Source organism: Sciurus vulgaris, assembly GCF_902686455.1.
Source record: "Sciurus vulgaris genome assembly, chromosome: 17".
Taxonomy (NCBI): Eukaryota; Metazoa; Chordata; class Mammalia; order Rodentia; family Sciuridae; genus Sciurus; species Sciurus vulgaris.
In genome coordinates, this window is record NC_136478.1 from 18,288,822 (window position 1) to 18,301,642 (window position 12,821).

Genomic DNA, 12,821 nt, shown 5'->3' on the forward strand with positions numbered 1-12,821 from the left:
TCAAAGCCAGCCTCACAAAAGTGAGCTAAGCAACTCAGTGAGACCCTGTCTCTAAAAAAAATACAAAATAGGGCTGGGGCTGTGGCTCAGTGGTTGACTGCCCCTGAGTTCAATCTTCAGCACTCCCCACAAAACCAAAACCAAACCAAACAAAAAAACAAGTGCTCTATCACTGAGTTACACCTCCAGACCCCAAATCCAAAAATTTAGGGGCACTCACATGATGTGGAAAATTCAGTACCTGACCTCATGTGATGGGTCACATTCAAAACAGATGCACACTAAAAAACTATAAAATTACTTTTAGTCTGTGTATATAAGCTCTATATAAAACATACATAAACTCTGTGTTTAGACTTGGGTACTACTGCCAAGATGTCATTATACATATGCAAATATTCCAAAATAAAAAAAAAAATTTCAAGAAATATAAAATATTTCTGGTCCCAAGCATTTTGGGTTATGGATACTCAATCTGTATGTTAGTTACTGATTTCTAGGGGAGGGAAATATAGTTCAGTGCCTAGCATGTGCAAAGTTCTGGGTTGGATCTCTAGCACTGGGAAAAAAAAAATTACTGATTTCTGTATACTTCTCTTGTGTCTGATGACTCTATTGCTCTTCCTCACCACTATTCTTGCTCTAAGTCATTGAGCTGATTTCTCTGCAAACAAGTTCATCTGAAATTTGGATTTCTCCACAAACAAGTATATCTGAAAAAATGAATGGCTTTGTCTTTCCATTTAAAATTCATATCTTGTTTTCTTCAATTAGTTAGAATTTCTAGTATGCCATTGGAACAGTAACATTAAGAATGGACATCTCATTGTGTTCCATATTTTAATGAACTACTTTCAATATTTCAGAGTTATTAGGATGGGTTTACTCTAGGTTTTTAATATATATGCCTGACTCATATTAAAGAAGTTTCTACTTTTAACTTATAGCGACTCTATACACTAATGAGTGTTGAATTTTAGTTTTCCCCCTAAATTATCTACAGAAATGGTCATGATTTTTCTTTAGCCACTTAATGTACTGTATAGCAATAATTTCCTAATTACTGAAAATAATTTCCTATACCTGTGTCACAAATACACTCAAATAATCACTAATTTTTAACTATATTATTAGATCTTAATATTACTTAGACATTTTTGCTTTTCTGTGAAAATAAGAGTTTTCTTTCTGGTAGTATCCTTATTCAGTTTTGGTAAGAGGGTAGCTTCAAACAGTAAAGTTAATAAACATTCTTTCCTCCCACCCCCAAGTACTGGGGATTGAACCCAGGGTTATAGGTAAGTGTTGTACCACCACATCCTCAGCCCTAGACCTTTCAATTTTTTATTTATTTCTTCAAAGTTTGGTAGAACTTGCCTGCAATAACATATGGAATCTGTACTCAATTTTAACAGGTAAATATTTCACAGTCATTACAAGTTCTTTGGGGAAGGCTGTGTGTTTGAGTGTTAGTAATCCACTAGATTTTCTACCTCATCTTCAAGTCATTTTGGATCTTTATTATCCTCATTCTGGAATCATGGTCTACTTCCTTAAGAAAGGTTCCAACAAGGAGCTGAACACTCACTTCTACGCTGGCATAATCACACATGGAACACTTAAATGGCTTCTCGTGGGTGTGTTTGTAACGACGATGCCGCACCAATTCTCCACTGGTCACAAAGGCCATGTCACAGTCTGGGCACTTGTGAGGACGAGTACCTACAGAAAGGATGGGATAAGAGGAAGAACAAGGAAAAGGGCAGTTAGTGACATAGAGTTCAATATGTGGAATAGAATTAGTGTATAAGATTGGACCTGAGCCATCGCTTCAATTCAGCACTACTGAGAACAGCTCTATAAATTAGGAGAGGACTCAGCTGAATTTCAATCACTAGCCTCAGGATGTGAAAACACTCACCAAACTTCAGTTTCCCTCTCTCTCCCTTCTCTTTTGGTGCTGGGGTGCTTAAACACTTAACCACTGAGCTACACTCCCTAGCCCTTTTTATTTTGAAACAGGGTCTTCTAAAGTTGCTTAAGGTCTCATTAAGTTGCTAAGGTTGGCCTTAGACTTGCAATCCTTCTGTCTCTACCTCCTGGGTTGCTGGCATTACAGGCATGCGCCACCATGCTCGGTTTGTTTCTCTTAATTATACATTTCAATCTGTTGCCTTCTTATACCTATTTTGTGAATATCCTTGTTACTATGGATTAAAAGTTAATAGAAACTCCATTCTGTTTCAACCCTTGGTAAATAATACACTGATGTTTTATCAAATACAGGTCACAGAATTAATTGATCTGACTAGATCATTACTCATTAAATCTTATTGTATTATGACTATAATTAATAGGGCCATTGGATTGTTCACATTCCAAAACATTTCTTTCAACACAAACATACAAACTTTTTCTTCTTCTTCTTTTTTTTGGTACCACGAATTGAATCCAGGGGCACTTAACCACTGAGATATATCCCCAGCCTCTTTTTTGTATTTTATTAGAGACGGGTCTCCCTGAGTTGCTTAGGGCCTCACCAAGTTGCTAAGGCTGGTTTCGAACTATCGATCCTCCTGCCTCAGCCTCCTGAGTCACTGGGATTATAGGTGTGCACCACCACACACCTGGCACAAACTTGTTTTCCATATAAATTTATTCTAATAAGGAATTACAGTGGCTTATCAAAGATTTTTCAAAGTAGCCCTGTTTTTTATGTGATTTACACAGACCATTTTTTAAAGCATATCTATATCTAATGTTCTGTAATCAGAATGTCAATTCATTCAATATTTAAACTTTTTTGGGGTAGTTGGGATTTAATCCAGGGGTGCTCTGCTACTGAGCTACATCCCCAGCCATTTTTCACTTTATTCCAAGACAGGGTCTCACTAAGCTGCTAAGGCTGGCCTCCTCCTGCCAAAATCTCCTGAGTCACTGGGATTACAGGTGGGCACCACCATGCCTGGCCGTATTTAAACATTTTTTTTAATGAATACCATATCCTTTATATCTCTTGTCTTTTGCTGAAAATAATCTTAAGTGTTTTTAATATACGCTCACATACCAGTTCCACAACTGATTACTTTAGTGAATCTTTTCCGCTACTTTACATTCTGAATACATTAGAAATATCATGTTCAGATAATGACAGTACTAAGCAGATAAAGCTGACAGCATAACAGTGATGTTTTTACAGACTTACTCAGATACTAGTGACTCTAATGTGGACAGCAGGCAAAGGGTGACAGCAGATAATCACAAACAAACAAAAAAGGAAGGCTGCCTTTGAGAATGGAATTAGGAAGTGTCACAATTTAATGAATGGAAATAGACATCTGCAGAAACGATTTTTTAAGAAAACAAAGAGAATTCTGGAGCACAAAGTGTGACTGGAGTATGATAGGAACTAAGAAATTCCAGGAACATTTATTTGCTCAATTTGCGTCTTTGGTACACTGAGGATACAGGAGTGAAGGACAGAATTCCTTCTGTGATGTGTGTAATCTGGTGGTACAGGTAAATAAATAAAACAAAGAGAAGGAAAGTAGCATTCATTTCTGTTAGGACAAGGTAAGCTGAAAAATAACCTGTCATGTTCGCCTAGTACTATCTAGCAGGGAGAAAGAGGTCTGTCTCTGGTAGAAACAAGCATGGCAATTAGCAAAGAAATGGACACAGTTGTGGAGCAGGGGTTTCCATCAGGCTGACCACATGACCTCCTATGTCCCTCTGCTGAAGGTCCATGTTCACCAAGTCACCTTTCATTTGCTTTATCATCTTGACATAGGCAAGGGTGCCCTCCTAGAATGTAATACAACTGCATTTAGAAAATGAAGTTTTACTCCTCATCATAAACTGATACACACCTGAATGTTACAGGTTTGGTTAGTAGGATGAATTAGTCCTAACAAAACAGCTCTGGGTAACCAGATTGAACTTATTCTCAAAGCTCAGGACTAAACCAGGACAGAGTACCTACATCCAAGTATACCTATTTTATAAAGCAAGTTTTATTACAGGGCAAGGTACTTTAATGCCAATGTTACAGTTTCTTCAAAGTATCAAATAAAACACATTATGGGGCTGGGGTTGTTGTTCAGTGGTAGAGAGCTTTGCCTAGCACATGTGAGGTTCTCAGTTTGATCCTCAGCGTCACATAAAAACAAATAAAAGAAAGGTATTGTGTCCATCTAAAACAAAACAAAACAAACAAAAAAACACCAAAAACATATTATCAAGTGTTTGAGTATAAACTAGAGGGATGTTATGACAAAGTCACATTAGCAAAGAATATACTCATGTAGAACTTACTGCTTGTAGGCCAACAGAAACTCATTCATCTGGCAATCAGGGTATCAAAAACAAGAGTAATACCGGAGACTCAGGAGGCTAAGGCAGGAGGATTCCAAGTTGGTAAACTACTATAGGTTAAATCCCCAGTAGCCCCCTACACACACACACACACACAGAGAGAACTGGCACCTAAAATAAGGTGGAGAATAAGGAAAGAAGAAAAACTATTCTGCATGAGGTAGAGACTGTGCATAGGAGAAACTATTTTTGCATGAAAAACCAGGCGGAGAGGAACTATTTTGCATGAAAAACCAGGTGGAGAGGACTTGTTACTATTACACTGAAAATGCAGTGTCCAAGCATCCTAATAAAGAAACCTAGTGCATAATCTCTCCACTAGAACCTGGTTATAATCAACAAAAAGCTAATATTAGAATATCTGAACACTCCATCAAAGTATGTCTGGCACTTGAACAAAGGAATGTTTGAACTATCAGAAAGATGCCTTAAACTTGACATTCTGTTTTTGAATTACTTATCTTTCCTTCTTTCCTTGAGGTAAACCAACCAGAAATAGAAAATGCCAGTTTTTACAAAGGTAAAAATTTACTTCTATTTCTAATGTTTTTTTTTTTCATGGTTCAGGCATTTGCTGCCTGGGACTCTACGGGCTCATTTTTTGTCATTGTTGCTAAACCTCAACAACACAGCTGGGCATCATGGTGCACACCTGACACTTGAGAGACTGAGGCAAGAGAATTCCAAGTTTGAATCCAGCCTCCATAATTTAGCAAGTACTTGTTTCAAAATAACAATGAAAATTTTAAAGAGGTGGGGGCTGGGGATGTTGTTTAGTGGTAACCGCCTCCACAACACCTCCAAAAACCAAACCAAACAAACCAATCTGACAAAAACAACAACAAAAAAAAAAACCCTCACAACATAATGGTAAAGTCTCTAGGAATTATTCCAGGAATCTATGATAATCTTTTTCTGGATAATCATCTTTATATCATTTGGATTATTTCCCACTAAGCTTGCTTTATTTTATTTATTTTCCTCCATACCAGGGACTGAACCCAGAGGGTGCTTAACCACTGAGCCACATCCCCTGCCCTTTTATATATTTTATTTAGAGACAGGGTCTCAATGAATTGCCAAGTGCCTTGCTAAATTGCTGAGGCTGGCTTTGAACTCGTGATCCTCCTGCCTCAGCCTCCCAAACTGCTGGGATTATAGGTGTGCCCCGTTTGGCCCCGACTAAGCTTTCTTGACATTTACCTATAACTAAAACCTAACACCTTATCATATAATCAAGATTACAAAAAGGGCACAAGAACAAAAATTCTTTCTTCTTTAATTTCCTCCTGTAATCAGCTGAGATGATACTTAAAGCCCAAGTTTTAACTTTTGTCATGTTGCAGCCCCCACATTCTTATTCAGCACCTGTGTGTGTGTTAAGGTGATTCCTCAAGAGGGTGACTGTTCTGAATGCCCTGCCACAGAGATGGCATTTATGTGGTCTCTCATCAGTGTGACTTTTCATGTGACGATCCAAATTTGAACGCCGTGGACACGTGTAACTGCAAAGCTCACACTGGAATGTCTTCTTTACACCTATATACAAAATAAAACACTTACTTGCTGTAGAGTTTCAAAGTGTTAAGATTAATCCCAATCCTTAATTCTTAAGAATATATATTATTCACCTTTATCACTGAACTCAATCATACTAAAGTGAAATTATTGCATCATTAATAGATTTACTTCCTTTTTTTTAGGACTTACAAAAAGTACTTCATCTGGAAAAAACTTCTTTTAGACGGTTAATAAAACTGGCACCCACATAATAACCTTAAAAATATATTTCATAAAATACAACTTATATATGAACTGTCATTTGCTTTATCCCAAAATGGTGAGATTATTATGGATAAACTCATTTTACCTTTCTTTTTAATTTTTGTTGGCTTTGGAGGCTTCATATTACCAACAACTTTTTCTGCATTAACCTCTGATAGCAGACCTTCCTGCTGTTCTTCCTCAAAATCGTAGACAGACACATCCACATCTTTGCCCTCCTCTGTGTAACGCAGTTTGCTCTTTTTGGTTTTCTTTGTTTTTTTGGCTGGTGGCTGATAGTCTGGGTCTTTTTGCCAGCTAGGATCTTCCTGAGGTGGAAGTTCCCCTTGCTCTAGTGTCTCCACCTCTCCATTGGCCCCCACTTTCACCACCTGAAACCCTTCAGGCAAAGGTAAGGTGTGACATATCATGGGTTCACTTTCTGTAAGGCCCTCTTTAGACACTTCATTCTCATAAGCCCCCTGAAGTTCTTCTACTGAAGTTGTAGCAACAGGTACAGTCACAGGAACAGGGACTTGAACAAGCTGAAGCTCTCCTATGTTTATGGGTTGTTCCTCCATATTTACAACCTGCAAGGTTATTATCTGGGTATCATCCACAGCGGTCTCTGCTTCTGGAGCCACTGTACCCTCCATTACTTCAGTCTTCATCTGAAGAAGGGTAGGATCCAGCTGTTCCATCATTACCATCTGAACACTGCTATTGACATCCTGGACCACCTCACCCCCATCCGTCTGGTTCTGGGGTAAGTGGCAAGCATCTTCTTCCTGGCCCCCTTCCCGGCGTCGCTGGTAAGTCTTTCTCTCCTTTCCTTTAATGAAAGTTTCAGACTCCTCCACAATGGCTTCAACCGCCTCACCTTCCATATCCCCTTCCTTTATCAAGGGAAAACACAGATTATTATTTAATATAAAATCTGTCAAACAAAAACATACATTTGAAATCAAAAAAGAATTCTGGCAAATGAATTAAGCACTAACGGTTGTTAAGCAGACATTAAAATACCTTCTGATGGAAGAAAAAGCACAATGTATGATGCAATCTTGTCAATCAAAACAACAAAAAAATCTGAATTAAGTGTCTCGATTCAACTACCAATTAACAGGAAAGAGCTGACAGATGATGTTAAATTACATTGCAAGGATGACATCAGTGAAATCCAGTCTAAGGGAAACACTACGGGATTAAATTCCTGCTTTTTTCTGCAAATAAATGATTAGAAGAAAAAAATGGGACAATCGGAGAGACCGCCTATCAATCTGAAGTTCTCAATCTGGGATGATTTTGCCTCTAGGGATGTTTTGGCAAGGTCTGGAGACATTTTTTAGCTGCTACTACTGGGGTGGGATGTTACTACTTGTAACCAGTGGGTAGAAATGCTACTAAACATTCTACAGGAACAGGTCAGTTCAAAAGAAAAACCAAGCCTAAAATGTCAGCAGTGTGGAGGGTGAGAAACTCTGATAAGACAAAAGACAGCAACTCACAATGTATGAACTTTCTAATCAAACCTCAAACCAATAAATGATTTAAAAAATGATATAAGACAACTAGAAACCTCAAGTCTGAATTTTTTTTTTTTTTTTGTATTAGGAATTGAATCCAGCAGTGCTTTACCACTGAGCTACATTCCCAGTTCTATTTATTTTTTGTTTTAAGACAGGTTCTTGCTAAGTTGATGAGGGTCTCACTAAATTGCTGAGGCTGGCCTGGAGTCCTCCTGCCTCAGCCTCCTGAGTCTCTGGGATCACAGGCATGAAGCAACACACCTTGTGCAACTCTTGCTATTCGAAGATACTGAAGGATTATTAACAAAACTAGCTTAAATCTTACACATTTTTGGGAAAAAGATAGTCAAAATATATAAAATTTATCCCACTCAGGTGGCACTGATGACATAAGGGTGAGCACAACTATAATTGTCTTTCACAAAATTTCATTTAGGAGGAGTAAGTTCAAGAGACCTACTGCCTACTGTATGGGGACTGAGGCTATAGTTTAGTGGTAGAGTGCTTGCCCAGCACAGGTGAGGAGGCACTGTGTTCCATCCTCAGCACCACATAAAAACAAATAAACATTAAATTCTTAAAAGAGAGAGAGAGAGACACCAACCTACTATATAACAAGGAGATACAGTTAGTAACTACATACTGTACACTTGAAAGTCACTGATTTTTTTTTTTTGGGTGGGTGGTACGAAGGATTAAACCAAGCGGGGCTTAACCACTAAGCTGTATCTCCAGCCCTTTTTATTTTTTGAGACAAGATCTCACTAAGTTGCTTAGGGTCTTACTAAGTTGCTGAGGCTGGCTTTGAACTTGCAATCCTCTTGCCTCAGCCTCCGAAGTCACTGGGATTACAGACATACACCATTGCACCTGGCTCACTGAGTAGATTTTAAATGTTCTCAATGCAAAATAGAAGAATGAGGCAATGTGTATGTTAATTAGCTTGATTTAGTAATTCTACACCATACACATATTTCAAAACATCATGTTGTACAATGTAAATATATATGATTTTTGTCAATTAAAAATAGGCTAATTAAAAATCAAATCTTAGGCCTAAAAATGTAGTTCAGTGGTGAAGCATCCACCTAGCAATCCCCACTACCCCAAACAACAACAAACTGTATCTCTCTTTCTTTTTTTTTTAACTGGGAATTGAACCCAGGGGTGCTTTACCACTGAGCTACATGCCCAGTCCTTTTTATTTTTTGAGACAGGGTGTTGCTAAGTTGCTTAGGGCCTCATTAAGTTGCTGAGGTTGGTTTGAACTTGTGATCCTCCTATCTCAGCCTCCAGAGTTGTTGGGATTCTTCTGGCCAAACTGTTTATATCTCTTACATCTCTTTATAAAACACTAGTAGAGTGTTTTTTGTTTTTTTTTTTTTTTTGGTACCAGCGATTGAACCCAGGGGCCCTTACCCACTGAGCCACATCCCCAGTCCTTGTTTGTATTTTATTTAGGGACAGGGTCTTGCTAAGTTGCTGAGGCTAGCTTCAAATTCATGATCCTCCTGCCTCAGTCTCCCAAGATGCTGCCACGATTACAGGGGTGCACTACCATGTCTGGCCCTCACAGGATTTTTGTTGCTGGGAATTATCTTGCAGTTTTATTTTTATTTTGGTGCCCATGACTGAACCCAGGAACTCTCTGAACTATATCTCCAGCCCTTTGCTTTGTTGTTTTTAAGCTAAATTCTACCTTAGAAAATATGCTGTTGAAGTTTTTTTAAAAAGAGTGAAGTATGAATGACATATTTTAAAACTGTTCATATTTAATTTGTTTGGACATACATATATATTTGTGGTAGGTATGAATATATCCTGGTATGTGTGTGGTAACGAACCACAATCACTAAATCACAATCACAATCACTAAACATCACCTCCAAAATTTCCTTGTATTGTTGTGGAATTTATTTAGTTTTTTTGTGCTAAGAACATTTATCATGAGATCTATTCTCTTTGCATATTTCAAAATGCAAAATAACACATTATTAACTATAGGTACACTATGTTGTATAGCAGGTCTACAGAACATATTCATCTTACATAACTGAAGATGTATACCCACTGAGCACCAACTCCCCATTTCTCTTCCTTGTCATTTTTTCCATACTGCTTTTTGAAGCCAGAATTAGAACTTAAGATCCAAAATCTAGGGCTAGGGATATAGCTCAGTTGGTAGAGTGCTTGCTTTGCAAGCACAAAGCCCTGGGTTCAATCCCCTGTACAAAAAAAAAATCCAGACTCTACTAGTGTTGTTTGGAGCCACCATACAACATAGCCTCCTGTGTTCTATCATCAACTTGACATTAATCTCTCTCTTACATGAGATCATGAGTTCCTGAGGACAAGGAATATGTCTAACAAGTGGTTTTCACTCAATACTGTGACCAGGTTGGTAAGTACTAAATGAATGCTAACTGAACTGACTATAAGATATAAAATAATCAGCCAATTTATAGATTGTGGATCTGAAGTCCTGAGAGTAGAGAGTACTCACATACCTAAGAATAAAATGGGTCTGGGCAATAATCTAATTCAAAGCAATACATTTAAAAAATACATATATTTTTAGTTGTAGATGGACACAATACCCTTATTTTATTTATTTATTTTTACATGCTGAGGAGTGAACCCAGAGTCTCACACGTGCAAGGCAAGTACTCTACCACTGAGCTATAACCCCAGACCCCAAAGCAATACTTTGACCCTGACAAAAATGGAATTTTAACTAGGCATGGCAGTGCACACCTGTAATCTCAGTGACTCAAGAATCTGAGGCAGGAAAATAGCAAGTTCAAGGATAGTCTCATCAGTTTAGAGAGACCCTATTTCAAAATGAAGAATAAAGAGGGCTGAAGGTGTGGTTCAGTGTTACAGCACTCCGGGTTCCATCTCCAATACAAAAATAAACAAGAAAAATACAAGGTTACTTCAAAACTAGTATTTAAAGTGCTTTACATTCTTGGCCTAGTCTCAAACTTTTTGCTAATTCTATTAGAGACATACTTTTCTAGTTATTTGTGCAAGCACTGTGTCCATGCTAACAGTCAGAGAAGGCTCCTTAAGCCAGGATTAATGGTAAGGCAGCACAAAGACTGGAGGGAGATGGGCAAGGCCTGGTTCTGCAGTCTGAGTTCAGGACAAAACAGGCACAAAAGTTCAAGGTAAGATTAGGTTTGGAGAAATTCAGCAACCAGGTATGAGAGCAAAATGCTGTATAAATGTTGGAACTGGAATGGAATCCTGAAACATGAGCAAGATACATAAAGACAGAGTCCAGAGTATGTATGTTTTTTTTTTGAGGAAAGGTGTCAGAGCTTTAGGTAGAATAAATAACCTTCTAAGAAAGGATAAGAGGAGCTGAAGAAATAGCTCGTTTTGGAGAGCACTCCCCTCGCATGCGCAAAAAAAAAAGAAAGGGTAAGAATTGCCGCGTCTGGTGACACAGGCTACTCAGGAAGATTGCAAATTTGAGGCCAACCTTGGCAACACCTTGTCCCAAGAAGTATGTAGCTCAGTGCTGGAGCACTTGCTCGCACGTGTGAGAAACCGGGTCTGATTCTAGGCACCACATATAAATAAACAAATTAAAAAAAAAAAAAAAAAAAAAGAGCTGGGGCTGTAGCTCAGTAGTATAGTACCCTGTGGTTCCACCCTCACCCCACCCCCCAAAAAAAGGAGTGGGCCTAAGGTACAGCACAGAGGAGAGGATTATACAAAAGGTAAAAGAGGTGCTGGCTGTAACCACAGTTTAGATGGGCTTAAATTATAAAATATGAAGATTATAACCTTGTGCAGTCAGCAGTGGAAAACAACTTACGCTTTTCGGGCAGGAAAGTTAAGGTTCATGCCAGGGCTTGATTTCCTTAATAAAATGTATCCAAAAAAATTTAATATCTTCTGGCTTTCAAGGTCCCTCACTGTCTGACCCTGTGACAACCTTCTCAGATTTCTGACTTGCTGCACTCTAGCACGAGCACACACTTTCCCGTTCAGTCAAGCTGTTTGTTTCTTCATAGGGACACAGTTCTCACTGCAATTTTCCTTTTTTGCTGTGTACTTTATGCCCTTCCTCCGATCATTTTTAGCACAACAACCTTGAGGTTCTGTGGCCATTACTTTTGCTCTGAATGTCTCTGCTGATAAAATAACCACCGTTTTGTATTTAAAAAACGTCTCAACCAGTAGTTTAGGAGGTTAAAGCAGTAGGAATTCAAGTTCCAGCCCAGCCCCAGGCAACTTAGTGAGACTATGTCTCCAAAGAGAGAGACAAACAGAGATAGAGTTATCTCATTTATATTTCTCCTGAAAGACTAAGCACAATCTTGGGGCTGGGGCTCAGTGGCAGAGCACTTGACTAGCATGTGTGAGCCACTGGGTTCGAACCTCAGCACCACATAAAAATAAATAAAATAAAGGTATTGTGTCCATCTACAACTAAAAAAAAATTTTTTTTAAAGCATAGTATTAGTATCATCTATATACCCAATTTTGCTCAGATAGATTATTTTTGGAAATAGGAATGCTCTATATCAACACTACTCAATAAAAATATCATGTAAAACAGGTGCGGTAGCACCCATCTATGATTCCCGCTACTCAGGTGGCTGAAGCAAAAGGATCCAGAGCTGGAGGCTAGATTGGGCAGCTTAGTGAGACTGTCTCAAATAAAAAAAGGGGTGGAGATGGAGCTCAGTGGTAGAGTGGCCATGGGTTGAATCCCCCCAAAATGCGATGCGCATGTGCAACCACCCACATACAATGTAAGCCACAAATATAAGACACGTTTGTGTAATATAAAATTTGTTTTAATTAAAATTCATATTTTGAAGAAATCTGTTAAAAAGGCAAAAGGCAACAAGTGAAATTATTTTATTTAACCCAACATGTCCAAAATATTATCATTTCAAGGTGTAATCAATACACAAAATCAATACAAAAATTATTCATGATACTTCATATTCTTTTTCATACTAAGTACTTTACAGCACACTTCAATTTGAGCTAGTCTTGTCACACTAAGTTCTCAACAGCAACACGGAGCTAGGGGCTACTGTACTTTTTGGATAGCACAGTTTTGTTGCTCAAAATCTGGTCTGAGGACCAGAAGAAATTGGATAACCTTGGAGACTCTTAGAAACACAGAAC

The 12,821-nt window shown here is 38.3% G+C and overlaps 1 protein-coding gene across 4 annotated transcripts in view; it reads right to left on the reverse strand.

Moving 5' to 3' along the window:
* Window positions 1-12,821, reverse strand: part of CTCF (CCCTC-binding factor) — a 47,955-nt gene that overhangs the window by 13,185 nt on the left and 21,949 nt on the right. For all 4 annotated transcript variants that reach the window (XM_079118292.1, XM_079118291.1, XM_079118294.1 and 1 more), the window contains 3 exons: window positions 6,245-7,034; window positions 5,743-5,913; window positions 1,589-1,722 (listed from right to left, as the gene is read on the reverse strand). In XM_079118292.1, the coding sequence (XP_078974418.1) occupies window positions 1,589-1,722; window positions 5,743-5,913; window positions 6,245-7,025 (1,086 nt within the window). In that variant the 5' untranslated portion in view covers window positions 7,026-7,034. The remainder of the gene's footprint in view (window positions 1-1,588; window positions 1,723-5,742; window positions 5,914-6,244; window positions 7,035-12,821) is intronic.